Source organism: Acinonyx jubatus, chromosome A2 (genome assembly GCF_027475565.1).
Source record: "Acinonyx jubatus isolate Ajub_Pintada_27869175 chromosome A2, VMU_Ajub_asm_v1.0, whole genome shotgun sequence".
NCBI classification, from domain to species: domain Eukaryota; kingdom Metazoa; phylum Chordata; class Mammalia; order Carnivora; family Felidae; genus Acinonyx; species Acinonyx jubatus.
In genome coordinates, this window is record NC_069383.1 from 18,198,690 (window position 1) to 18,213,368 (window position 14,679).

A 14,679-nucleotide genomic window follows, 5' to 3' on the forward strand; every position below is an offset into this window, starting at 1 on the left:
GTTCAGAGAATATGGTTTGTGGCTTTTGATACAGTGAATCTAACAGTTGATACAGCGAAGTTCACTTACATGAGCATGATAGCACCAAGGTAGTGGTTCGTGTATCGGTGGAACTCTGATGTTTGTTCATTTGATTTTGGCAGTTAGTAGGTAATTCCGAGTGGCATTTTTCAGTTCTCTCCTTCTACATGATATTCACTTGTGAAACACTTAGGTATTCAGTTCCTGATACTGCTTTTTTCCCTTCCATTCAAGACAGCATATCAGAGCGTAATTTTGTTTCGTTTTGCTTCAATCATTTAGGAACGTGGCATGTAATGACTGGTAGTGTATCTCATAACTGATTATAACATTAAGAGTTAAAGTTAAGTTCCCCGAAATATCCTTAACATTTAAAAATAAAATATTAAATCAATTATAATGAGTATTTGGGATACTGTTTGCCCAACAGAGAAGTAGGCCATATGGGTAATACAAAAGAACTATAAAATATGGATACTGTTTCCAGGTATTTTGCAGTATAGTTGAAGAAATAAAATTAATATTATGTATGAAAGCGGTGACTATATGATACTGGAATATGAGAGACCTCAGTTGAGCCTTTAATTATTGGGGAGGCTTCATTGAAGAAGTAGGAATTGATCTGTACTATGGTATCTTGGATTTGGGTTAGTGGGAAAAAGAGAAAGATCTTTTATACTGATGGGACTCCTTAGTAAAGGCGTAGAGGCAGGAATTCGCCTGTAATTTCATTAAGAAGCAATAGAACTGCCTTCAGTAACGGGAGGTGCTTCATGTATTGTATAAATAGAATGGATGAGAACATGGGGAACTCTGACAGCAAGGGTACAGTGTGCACTTGATACAATAGGAAGAAGGGTGCCTTTGTGGGACTCTAGTTCTTAGCTGTCTTCATTGTGTACTTTTCTTTGACTTATTACATGACCATCTTCAGTAAGTTATCTGTTCTTCTGATTTCACAGTTATCATATTGTCCATCAGCACAAAAACAATCTTAACCCAAATATTTCAAACCCGTATATATTATGAAAATGCCACAGTGGGAAGGAATAATTACAGATTTGTGAGTGTAGTTGTCCTCGTGTTAATCATTTGAAATCTTCATCTAAACTAGATATTTATGAAAAAAAAAGACAAAAACGTGGCATTACATTATGGTCCTCTTTTTGTGGGTTTTCCTTTTAACATATACTCAACCGTAGAGCATAAAATACTTTTTTTCCCAGAAATTCTAAGAATGAAGTCACCACCTTGTAGGTTCTGAATCATTGTCGTGTTTTGTGGGAGGTTGGGAGAGCTTGTTATTTCAGGTTTTCCGTTTTTGACTCTGCATACTTGTTTGGTATTTAAATGGTGACTGATGATTAAGCTTCTTTGTTAGATTATTTTCAAGTCTCTGATGACAGGAGAAATTTTAGTTTTAATGCACCAAAATATTTAAAATTGTTATCAAGAGTTACACAGAATACTCTGACGTCCTATAAATATTTGGCAAATACCTCAGGAAGCTGAATGTGCTAAGCCTCAAAACTGAATAGTTTTATAATTGTAGCCAGATCTGGGATTTTTAATACCAATTAGAAATGACAGAAATAAAATTCTGGAAAACTATATACATTTTAACTGTGTAATATGAAGCAAGTTAATACCTAGGCAGTATCTACCTTCCCCACCCCTAGTTGTAACTCATTTGTACTTGAGTTGAACTATTGAAATTAGGTTCAACTTTGTATCCTGCAATGAATATCATGGTGTCTTATCAGGGTATATATTGGTTAAGTGCTTCATAATGGAGAGTACATACTCTTTCTATGATACCTGCCACTTTAAGATATGCTTAGACAGTACTCAACACTGGAAAAGGCACGTCTATTTATTTATTCTTTAGATACCTAGAGCAAAACAGGGTCCCTGACCTTTGCAAGCACACAGTCAGGTGTCAGTCACCTATATATCCTACAGATACCATGTCTCTATGTGTTATATATTTGTATTTAAGTGTTTAGTTTTTGTTTCAATTAAATTATTAAAAATTTATGTATCTGAAACCTATCACGGGAAAGACAGTTGCCAGAGGTTTGACAGAAATGCAGCTTCCATTTCTTTTGCCTAAATGAAAACACTTTTTTTTTCATTGAAAATTAGTTATTTTCTTAATTAGGCGAAAATTTTTTAGCAGCATTTTCTTGGCTGCACATCCAGTTTGCTAAGCTTAGAAGGATTTTTGAAATAAATATTCTTGGTGGAAAACTTTGATTAGTGGGCAGTTATAGTAAGTCCATTTAGATCTTTATTATTGACACTGTGTGCTTTTAAGAAAAGACTTTTCTTGTCCTAAAAAGTGACTTACCTTATTCAACTCCTTCATTTTAGAAATACTAGAGCTATGTTCCAGAAAGGTTAAATAATTTGTTAAAGGTCAAACATTCAATTAGTAGTAGAATTGGGATAAGTACTCAGATCCCACGTTCAAACTGAAATGTTTCACCACTGCAACATAGATGTTCTTCTTCACAAATGAAGATCACTGGCATGTACTTTGAACTTGGCTTTCTTCCCATAGTAATTGATTTATGCTCTCACACGCTTGCAGATCCCTTTTCATCAGCAGTATCCATTCATGAGACAATTGGCCCAGCTCAGGGATATGGCCTGTAGTTACAAAGTAGAATGAAGTTTATCGACTTCATAAAAATTAATCTCTTGCTCAGTCCTTATCAGCAACATGTTCTCACCAACAGCTCTAGTAGTCTAAAATTTCCTTTACACAGCCTCCTTTGTTGTATACTTGGAGTTGATAGAATCTTTGCCAATTTACTGAAAAATAATGAAAGAACCTGCTCTAAAGGCCAGAGGTCTTTTTCTTCATGTCGTCCGTTAAATCTGCCAGTTAAGTATTTCTGAATGTAATTTTGCAGATTTGTTTTTCCAAGAACTCTCTGCCAAGATGTTTTTATCCATAATGCTAAAAATTATTTGGAAAACAATCATAGTAAGTCTCAGTCTGTAATCATTGTTATTTTAAGATATACTTAGAAACATATTTGAAACTGTTTAGGATTGGATTTTTTTCATGTTTTTGTGCATTCAGTTTTACTTGTGAGAGGGCATTTTTCTTTAAATATGATGACTGAATTAGCTATTTTAGCAGTGACTTGATTGAATTTTGAGTCATGTGTGAAACAAAGTCACTTGTACAGTAATTATCAATTATAATTAGGAGAACTGATCTCATTTCATGATTAGTTCTCTGACCTAGAGGTAGTCATCTTTGCTTTCAGTCAATTGGATCATTGTATTACTAGCATTTCACTATTTTCTCATTACTTCAGAAGTGCACGTTGAATATTCAGATGCTATATGGTAATTTGCTGAGTTAATATTTGTATCTTTTTATTTCTTTTTTATAAACATAATTTCTGCCTTTAAAACATGGGTTTGTCATTTTTCCTTTTAAAAATCATGTTTTCACATCTGTGAATTTATTTTTAATTTTTTTCACAAAATTCTATTACTGTTAGAGGAGTATCTGAATTTAAAGGGGGTCCAATTGGCTTGGAAAAGAATGGCTTTCCTGGTCTCTTTTTTTTCCTTTTTGTCTATTTATAGTCCTAAATCTATTATATTTGTTCTTATACCTGACGTAGTATTAAATTGAAGGGTGTGTTTACAGTGTAACTACTTTCTAGGTACTTGATAAGTTTATATTTTGAAATTCATGTCTTGTTTCACACCCAGATTCCAGCCATTAAGCATGTATTTTATATATGTATCAGTATTCCAAATATTGAAATCATTTTTAAAGGGACTGTTAACAAATCTAGTCACCCATAACTAGACCATGACTGACTTTTCCACAGGGGAAGAAGAGGTGAAGGTTTCGACCATGCCACTGTCAGCCTCTTCCCATTCATTACAACAAGGACAGCAGCCTACAAGTCTCCACACTACTGTGGCCTGACAACAGAACTGAGAGGAGAGGATTAGACTCTGGGGTGCTTGCATGGGCAACCGGATTTTTGCATGATTCCTTTCTGATTTCGCATTTAATGTATACACCCAAAAGAGCCAATATAAACGTTCCTCATGCCTACAGCTAGTGTGTTACCTCATAGTTGCTAAAGTATTTCTTCTTTAGGCCTTTAACACTATTTATTAGCATAATAATTTTGGCATTGTTTCTCATGAGTGATACTATTTTTAACTCACACAAATAAACTTGTAGTACTAATTAAGATCCCAGATGAGATTAGCTAGAATTGTTCTTATTTTGGCTCTATTATTGAAATTATGCAAAGATAATGGTAGTTCCTTGTTTTCTGATTTGTGAAAAAAATGGTAATATCCTAATATACTCATGAAAAATTTGAAAATTTAAGAAGATAATGTCTATTGCATTTCTTTGAATACTTGAGAAGAAAGAATACATACAACACAAAACTGGTGGTGTCGCTTAATGCTCAGAAGGATGTTGTCAGCATTTATTTTTAGTTGTATGGATTTATATCCTATATGAATGCATTACGTGTTTAGAAACTGTTTTTGTTGTCTCTCATTTGCACATTTGCACTTTCTTTCTGAATGGTTGTTAATTATATACAGAAGGTTAAAAGATAATTATTATAGACTAAATGCAATATCTCTTTTCTAATGCACTGCCTAGTATACCAGGAAATGCCTCAGAAACAGAATTTCAACTTACAGTTGATTTATCAGAAACTTGAATTTGGGGTAAACATTGTATGTAAGAAGCAACCATAGTAGTGTGACGTTTTTATGGAACAACTGGTAGTTCTGTGAGATACCTGTTTGAAACTTCGTTGTTTAATAATTGAAATGTGATAATAAAGCTCTATTACAAGTACCTGGCCAGAATGAGACTAAGGTGGAGGAGAAGAGATTGAGGAGCCTCTAAAATTAGGCCATGTGAGTTGTCCTAGGAAATTTTAGTCTCAGAGTATAGTGGCATACTCTGTTAGGACATAATGTGAAGTGATGTTTTCGGATAATACACACTTTTTTGACCTAGTTTGAAAGCTGACAATGAAGGAAAATAAACAATTAAATTCTGAGCGGTGAACAGAAACTGATTCAGAAAACATGACCGTATTCTGCCTACATGAAGCATCTGGAAAGAAAGGGGAAAGTCCGCTCTCCTTTTTGACATTTTCAGAAAACAGTTGTGATAAAAGCTATGCCTTTATTTTTTGAAAAGTATTAAAAGAGTAACATGAATACCAAAAAAGGAAGCCTAAGTATTTAAAATAATAATAATTTTAAAACATGTTATTAGGAAGTGATACTTAATATCATGTTGGAGTTTTCAAGGGTACCTCTTCATATAAAGTCTGATTATTTTCTGTTAGGCATAATAAGCAAATTAGATGGTTTTGTCCTCAGGTATAGCAGGTAAACTAAAATCTGTTTTTAGTTAACCTTCGCTTTGGTTAACTGAGCGTGTAGGAACAGCTAACTATCTAGCCATTTAAATTTTTTTTTTTTAATTCTGCATAAATGACAATCTGTAATTTCTATTCAGAAGTGATGTTAGGGCAGCATTACAAGAAATATAGAAAATGTAAATAAAATATTGTAGCCTTCTTAGAAGCCTTTTATCATGAGTTAATCATGGTTCCATTTTGCTCTAAGAGGTCAAGACATCCACTTACTGTCTCCTGTGATGTCAAGGTTTCTAGGCTTTGTTAACAAACTTGGGCTTCCTGTAATGAAACTTACTAGTACCTAGCTTTCTCCAGCCCTCAGTGCAAGCCTTTCAGTGCCTGGATCTTCTTACAAAGACAAATGGTTCGCTCCCATTTACTTTTACTTCTCTGTGTTGAGAGAGAGATAACACGTGTTAAACAATGCTTCTTTCCTGTGGTCACTTTCTCTCTCCTTTCTCCTTCCTAGCCAGGTCCAAAAAAGTGTCAGGTGGTTTGTCTAGACTTGCTAGGACCCAGAACTCTCTCCAGTTTGCTTCTGTATCCTCTACACTTTGACACCCACCATACATCAGGAAAATGCTTCTTGGGCATTTAGGCTTCAGCTTAACATATTTTCACATTGAATAGCTGAAGATTATCCTTTAACTTTGTGATTTCAAGACCTTGTAAACCTAGAATAATAAGCCTCACCGTTTTGCTTATTTAATATTCCATATAGTATGTTTCTTTTTTTAAATGAAGTCTTGAAATCAAGTTGTAATGAATTCTGTTAAAGCACGAAGAAATGACAACACAGGAGAAAGTACTGCTTGACATAGCAAGTAAATTGATGAAACCAAATAAATGATGGTAAAGAATGAAAAATTCTAAAAAGCTTCAGATTAATTTTTATTAAATTCCTGCATAATTGTTGTGTCATGCACGAGGGAAGCTTTTTACGCTTTTACATCCTAACTTTTAAAAAATTACTAGTCTGTTTCTTAATTCAGGAGTTTTTAAAGCCAGAGTTCAGAACCCTTTGGATGTACTAGCAAAGTTAGAAATTTGTATGTATGTACAGCTGTCCACTTTTTTCTGGAGGGAAAATCCATAGTTACAGATTTATAAAGGGTTTGGTGACACTTCCTCCCACCCCCCACCCACCCCCCCCCCCCCCGAAGAAAAGTTAAGAACTGCTAACTTGAAATGGTTTTAGTGCCACTGCAAGAAATAGAGACCTGGAGTGAATGATTTAAGTCATGATGAATGTCAAGTGCCTCTTTTTATTTTCTTAAAGATTCCATTAGAAAATACTTTCTGATTAATACTTTTCCATTTCATTCTGCTGTTGCATTTTGTTTTTCCAGGTGGTGCTTTTATATATTCTCCTCTTATTTCAACAGAGTATTAATCAAATATCTGAGTGCCTATTCTGTGTAGTGACCTGAGTTAGGTCTTGAGGGATACAAGGTTGAATGAAGCACAGATCCTATCGTCAAGGATAACAGTCTAGTGACAGTTTTATTTCAAATGGTTTCTATAGGGTCCGCTCTTAATATAACAATGAGAACAGCCATAGCAGCCAAGACTCATTTTATTATTCATTGCTCTGACAGTGGCAACAAAGGGTATTAAATATTGATAGCTGAAATTTTTAAATAGACGATAATTTGGAAGGAGTGAAAAAAATCTTACTAGGGAAGACATACACTCGTGATTCTAATTTAAGTATCTTAGTCGTATATGTATGCTCATGTCTCTAACTCTTAGTGTCCTGGGTGTTAAGTAGAGCTTTCTATATATATGTTCTTTTAAAGAAAACACTTGAATGCATTGTGGCTGTGCCCATTTTTACTGGCATGGCTCCTATTTGTACTGTGTTCCAAGCACCTTCAGGATTGCCAGAGCTCTCTTTTGCTGTGATACAGGTCCATAGGGAGCTACTCCCACAGAGGCATTGCCTCAGAAAGCCAAGAAAAAGGAATGAATTGCAGGTGCATAGAAATCTTAAAATGAAGACCACTCTGTTATATGTGCATACATTAAAAACTGGGGGATGTTTTATCTCGTTGAGTTACAAGGTTTTAAATTTTTTTATTTGATCTTGAAGTTTCCCCAAATTTGCTTAATTGGCTTTAAGAGATGGATACCATACAGTTGAAAGCACAATAACTTTTTTGAACGATTATCTTATCAAGAGGTGATAGCCCAAAGCAATGATACCTGTGTCTTTTTCTATAAAATATGGACCGAAACCAGTTATCCAGTGTCAAGTCCTCTGCCCTTAGTGCTGTGTCTTGCTTCACTCAGCCTTTGTATCTGAATGAGTACCTACTACATTGTCTCCTTGTGCTGAGTAAATGGCAGTAATATATGCAGGTATTTACACATGAAATGTTTAGTGAACTAACCAAACACCATGCTGATACAAAAGGAGAAATGGGAATTAAAGAAGTTAATGTAAGCTGGCTCAGGGAAAGCCTTCACTAAAAAAGTATGGGGCTTTTTGATTTTGAAGGATGGCTGAAATGTAGATAATGGAAGGGGGAAATACAATAATGGGAACAGATGAACAAAGAACCAGGGACAGAGATTGGAGTGGTCCCTAGGGGTTAGGAGAGAAGGACAGTAGGGAGACAGACGGACTCGTCTGAAGTGTACAGGTCATACGGAGAGGTGGAGTAAGTGCTCAGAGCCTTGAAAACGAGGAAGAATAGTTAATTCAGATGTGGATATGGTCAATAGTAGAGAACTATAGGTTCTTTGGTAAAGATGGAACTTGATTGTAGCATTTTAAGAATATTAATTTGGTAATGTGTTTGCTTGGAATGAAGAAAATGTTCTAGTATGTTATTGCTGGCCAGTGCAAATAAGATGGCCTGGATTAGAACAGTAATAGTATAAGAATGGAGAAGAAATTATGAATTAGAAGCCAGAAAACATGAAATCTAAGAAAAGTCCTTCAGGTTTGTCTTTAAAATGTAACTTTCATAAAGGTACAGATGGAAGCCAGATTCCTAGGATTCGTGAGGAAGTGTCAAGGATATGGATACAGAAATTATTGATAACTTACCTAAGACATTTGGTAACTAAGGGAAGGAGAAAAATAAGATATTTATTAGATGGGTGGTAGGTATTAGAATGCATTGCTTTCAGATAAGGTGGATAAATATTCCAAAGCAAAACATAAAGGGCCAATTGAGAGGAAGACTTGGACAGTGCTAAGGAGAAGGTAGGCCAATCCATTAGGATTACGGATTTTGGTAGTGCTGGGAAGAGAGAAGTTCCTGAGATGAGGTTAGGTTATAGGTTTAGCTTTAGAGAGGAGGGCCTTGTTCTCTGTAAGAACAAGCAAAAAATCTAGCAGAGAGTATGCAAGATTAGAGAAAATGAGAATAGAGGAAAGGACTCCGGTCAGTAATTATTGAATGTGTGGTGTGCGAGAATGGGAGTGAAGAGCAGATAGGGGATTCTGTAAAGAAAGGCGGTCAAATAAATCTGTAAGAATAAGCCTAGAAGTGCATCAAAGAGAAATTCGAGAATTGCTGAGTAAAGATAAGGATCAAATTTAAAACTTGTAGAGTTCAAATAGGTATGGTCTTGTATGTTTCTCTGGTTGTGCACAAAGCATCAAGGATAGACAAAGCAAATATTGAAAGTTTGGTTAAAAGAAGAAGAAAGGGATACAAAGATATTCAAGAAGACAGCATTGAGGGGTGCCTGGCTGGCTCAGTCGGTAGAATGCAACTCTTGACCTCGGTGTCATGAGTTGAAGCCCCACATTGGGCCTACAGCCTACTTAAAGATTGTAGATAGATAGATAGATAATAAAAGTTTAAAAAGAAAAGAAGACATCATTGAAACACCTAATCTTGTGGTCAAGAAGAAAAAGAACCATTGGTGTGAGGGTGTTGAAGGGAGTTCAGTGACTTTAGATTTTGGTGAGGATAAAGAACAGGCATAGTGTTGTTAAGGGACTGACAGATTAGGAGACTGTGGTCAGTATGATGACCATTCAGTATTGAGCGGTGAGTGCGAACCAAGGAAAGGGTGGTAGATAAATGTCTAACATTCCCCCTTTGGAAAGGTGGCTGGCTTTCACAACCCCTGTGATCTCTTATCTACTCACTTTTCTTCCACTCATTTCTTGAGAGTAAGAATGCAGACTGCATGAGAGAGAACTGAGAAAGCGTGATACCACTTGGTGAATCCTGGGTCGGGTTTTTGTAAGTCAGTGACCCATAAATGGAATAAACGTTTCTTCCTCAGCACAGCAGGGTGTGGAAGCAGAATGTAGGGGAAGGCTTGGGAAGAGCCAGGGATGAGACCGGACAGGTATAGGTGAGCCCAGTGAGTGTGAGGGATAGTAGACCTGTTTCATGCTGTGGAAGATTTAGAGGCAGTGGGTGTGGCATGTGATGAGGCACAGTTGAAGAGCCCATGTTACAAGTGTAAGCTAGTTTCTCCCAAGTGCAAAACTGAAAAGAACCAGCTTTCCACTTACATAGGGGAAGGTTTCTCTTCTTACTTGGTAGTACTGGGTCATTCTGCTTTATACAGCAGATTGGAATTAAGTACTATATTTTTGAAGAGTAGCAAAGAAATTCAGAACTTTATCATAGAAGATTATAAAAGCATTTTGACAGTTTGCCCCTCAAGAGAATATGCTATGTGAATAGATATAAACCTGCAAGTTACTGAACTAATCTACTTTTAAGGTTTGTACACTTAGATGTGACCTTTAGGAAAAATTGCTGAAGATAATAATGAAATAGGGATGGAGATAGAGATAAAGGACATTTTTCCCTCATTTAATTAATAGCAAATACGCCTAGCTTGGAAGCACTCTTAATTTATTGACATTAAAATATTTTTCATTAAGTCATCACTGGACTTGTTTCATATATGTCAGCTGAAATATCAACTATGACATGTAAAAGTGGTAATACCTGAAAGGGCAAATCATTGCTCAGAAATACTGTTTGTGAAACTGTGCTGATGGATCGAGAAGCCACTGCTGCTTAGATCTTCTTTCTGCCCTGTGATTTGCTGCCACGAATATTATTCTTAGCAACCATATATTGCTGGATATACCAGGCTTTAATGCCAGTGGAGCTTTTTCCAAAGAATTATCCTGAGAGTTCAGTTCATAAGGGGAATCTGTTCTGTTCCATAGTGTTTTAGAGCATCTACCCTGGGTTCGAGTTCCACAGAAATCTAGTCTGTAACTGCTAGTTACCTAGAACTGAAGACAGGCCCAAGCAATCTAAGCTACTTGAGAATTGAACTGAAGTACCTGGAAGTTCCACGAAACAGCTGGAAATAGCTGTACTGAAAGAACCAGTCCATTCTCTCCAGGTTCCTTCAGACCATACTTCCTAAGGCAGCCATTGACTTTACTTTGTTCTTAGTCCACTTGACATTTTATGATTATTCGAAGGGTCCCTGGAAGCTCTAACTGACCCAGGAAAGCACCGTGCTTAGAACAGTGGTTTTGCTGCAGCTCGTGTTTGGTACCCAGGCCCACTGTTGTGCTCTTTTAAAAAGCAACACCACAAAAGCTTCCCTCCCCCCATAAAATTTATAAAGCCTTTAGAGCACCCAGTACCTTTTTTTGTTATATTGAGGTTGAAACTCACATAACATACAATGAACTGCTTTAAAGTGTACAATTCAGTGGTCTAGTACTGTTCTTTATCTCCGTGTTAAAATAGCAAAATAACGCACTCCAGCCGTGAGAATTTTGACCATTCCTTGTGGGGCTGTGTGCATCTCATCTAGTAGACTTGGTGTTTTACCCTATAGGCCGAAAGGCAAATATTAAACCTTCAAATACTCCATAACTCTTCACAACAGTATTACCTAAGCTGTGGGTAGAGCAACTTTCATAGACTGCCCTTTCAAAAGGGGGAAGAAGGCAAGGAGCTGTTAGGTAAAAGAGCTTTAGTGTACATGTTTTCCTGAGTAGGTAAAAAGGTTTGAAGCACCTGTCTGAATAGTTTTCAAATGGCAATAATAATCTCTGTGTCTTTGTGACATTTGATTAGTGTTATGTAAGAAAAGGTTTGCTTAGCAAAGGTATACTATAAGTGTAGCTCTCTCTATGGATGTGAGCTTGAAAGTGTGTGTGTGTGTGTGTGTGTGTGTGTGTGTGTGTGTGTGTGTAGGTTTATACTTAGTAATTTTCATTTCAATCCACTTGGTGAATGTAGCAGAGGAAAAAGTCTCAGGCCATTTTTCTGCTACATTTCGTATTTATTCCTGCTATGTTCTGATTAATTCATGTGTTTGGGATAAATGATGCATGTATAGTCTGTTTCTAAATTTATTTTTAAAGAAATACCCTATTTAAATGTAGTGAGGTTACAGTGTGGGTGCCCATCTCACCTCTGGCCATATTTTATATGAACAAATATTTTCATAGCTTTTTCTAATCAGATTTCACTCTCACTACTAAGCATACCCATTCCATGTCACACTCTTTGGGAAAACCTAAGGAAAGGATAGTAAGAAAACTTTGTATTAGAATAAATTTTAGAGCTTTGAAATCTGTGACATAGTCTTTAACAATCTGCCTTTTAAAGACTAAGTAATAATGATAATAATAAACAAGGCTCAGAAGGATTGTGATTTGCCCATAATCACTTTCTAAAAACAATTTAAAGTTCTCTTAGCCCTCACCATCTGAATTTGCTTTCATACATGTAACTCAAGGAGAAAAAAAAAAAAACCTCAAGATTCAGAATATATCTCTTCTCTAAACTTTGTTGTGTCTTACAGTTTGATTATTATAGTAGTACTCGCAAGTCAAGGGCTTTCAACTGTGAATGTCAGTGCAAATAATGAAGTCTTTCAAAGTGTCCATCTACTGACGACTGTTACCACAAATCCTGTAAGTTGTGGAAACCTGTATTAAATGTGACCCAGTGATCTTGGAGTAACTTCAGTGGGGGTGGTGGGGGGGGCATAACCTTGCAGGTACTCTCAATGTAGACTTAAATTAATTACCAATGTGAGAACTAAAATAAAGGGTAAAACAGAGGTGGAATTAAATTTACCCAGGATTTTCCTGCAGTGCCAAAGAGCATTTAAGGACCAGCATGCATGATCACTAGACTGGTGACATCTCTAATATGACAGAATGAAAAAAAAAAAAATCTTACAGTAATGGCACCAAGATGTACTACACTCACACTAAAGCTGTCATCTCAGACTCATCTTGAAGAACTATATGCTACACCATGTAAAATGATAGCATATCTGCTGATAATGTTTTCAATCAAGGAGGTTGTTGTTTTCAGCATAATGAAACAGAGGGAAAGCTCCACAAGGATTTAAAGATGATAATACCATCACCATCTCCAAGAAGAAATGCAGGAAAGCTGACTGCAATCAACTTTTGTAGCCTAGCGCGGTTTCCTTGTATGGTGAGATCTTATCCCGAGGACTATGCTAACATTTACACTCTGTTACTGGTCTTGCATACTGAAATCATGTGTCTATGGAGCAGAATATAGTGATCTGGAACATTACTGGGATGTTTTTAAACATTGTTATTTTATATGTTGGCCCTTGTAAGAAGACCTACACCCTGGAGCTGTTATTTTTTTCTTTATTACATCTATACATTGAGTATCCAGCTAAAGGTAAAAGAGGCCCAGGGTTATAACTTCATCAAACCAAATAGGAAGTTTTCTTACTGGCCTTAAGCAGAATGTTGGGCTACGTACCATTGTTCCACTTATGTTAAAACATAGGTTTTAATTAAAACTTAAAAATATGGATTACTGGTAGATATGCCCTAGCAGGCATCCTTCCAACCCCCAGCTTAGGGTAAGCTTTACTACCAGGTATGTTTCCTTTTACTTCCAAGCCATTAATATTCATTACCTAATGTAACTGTGGTCTTTCCCAGACCAGGATAGGTATAACATATCTTGAATTTTAGTGTAGTCAATACCGTTATGTGTAAACTCCAAAGACCTCACCTATATGTTAAATGAGAGTTGATTGGAATGAAGCCTATTACTAAAATAAGCAAAGGTCTCATAATTTCCAAATAAATACATCCATTCCTGCAACCTTTATTTCATAACACACTTCCAGGTTTTAATTCTTGACCACCATGAGTCTTCATCCAATACCTTGTGTTCATTTCACTGTCCAGTTTTTTTCTTTCTTTGGCCAAACAAGAAAATCCTCTTTCTCCGTGTAACTTTTCGCAGTTAGAGAGGGAGTTCTCAGCTCAGTCTTCATGTGTACTCCCTGTATGATTTCCCCCACAGGATCCCTGACAGGCCTCAACTTTCCCTTTTCAAAGGAGAAAGCTGTCTCCCTCTCAGGCTGCTGAGTGTTTATTCAGAGTCTCTGTGATCAGTTACCTCCTAGTTACCTCCCCGGTAACCAGTCTATCACCTTTCAGCTCATTTCCAAACTGGCATTTAGTTTTAAGTGATCATATATCATTTTTCTTTTCTTTCTCTCTTAAAAACAGCACATTTGAACAGAAAGCATAGTCTGAGTTTTGGAATAGACTAACAACCATTGTACTGTTAAATGTTGAATTGATAGAAGATTTTTGATGTTGTAAGACCATATTATCCACTTTCCCCAACTTCTGAGTGATTCTAGCTCTTTTAAAAATCATTTAATACTTCTAGACTTTATGACTACGATTCCGTGTTTTACAAATATGTGTAATTTTTAATTAAATTTTTTTCCACTAAGATGTTAGTTCTAGTTCAGTATAAGGTTTCAGGATATGGTGAAATAAGAATTGTTTCTGATTTGAATTTGAAACTGTATTCATCTGATCTTCTTTGCTTCCTGCCTTCTTCACAGTAGGGCTCAACATTGAGAATTGGTCTGTCAAGACCATCTTTCGCAATCTTTTTCAAATCCAACTAGAATAAATCATAGCTAAGGATGAACACTTAAATAAGTGTATATTTTAAGTGATTTTTAAACTAAGGCCCCTTAGTGGACTGGTGGTGAGCATTTGAGTCATTTAATTCATCATGGTGTTTTGAATTGTTAATCTCTACAGGAGTATTATCTTTTGTAGATCCGGAAAGGATGTGTTCTTATTAAGACTAATTCTTTTTAAATTGAGACATCATTTGAGAATTGGAAACACAGACGTTTTTAGTTTTCCCTAGTATGTGAATAAGTGGTAAAGAGGAGGAAACAGCAAAATAGTCTTTTTTTAAATTAGACATTTTGTATAGCTAAAATC

At 36.1% G+C, this 14,679-nt stretch overlaps 1 protein-coding gene across 7 annotated transcripts in view; it reads left to right on the forward strand.

Annotated features, from left to right (window-relative positions):
- Positions 1–14,679, forward strand: part of CNOT4 (CCR4-NOT transcription complex subunit 4) — a 146,406-nt gene that overhangs the window by 114,486 nt on the left and 17,241 nt on the right. For 2 of the 7 annotated variants that reach the window (XM_027075543.2, XM_027075542.2), the window contains exon 11: positions 3,882–8,412. The exons of the other annotated variants lie outside the window; for them this stretch is intronic. In XM_027075543.2, the coding sequence (XP_026931344.1) occupies positions 3,882–3,982 (101 nt within the window). In that variant the 3' untranslated portion in view covers positions 3,983–8,412. Of the gene's footprint in view, positions 1–3,881; positions 8,413–14,679 lie in introns of those variants that run through there. 7 annotated transcript variants of the gene reach the window in all.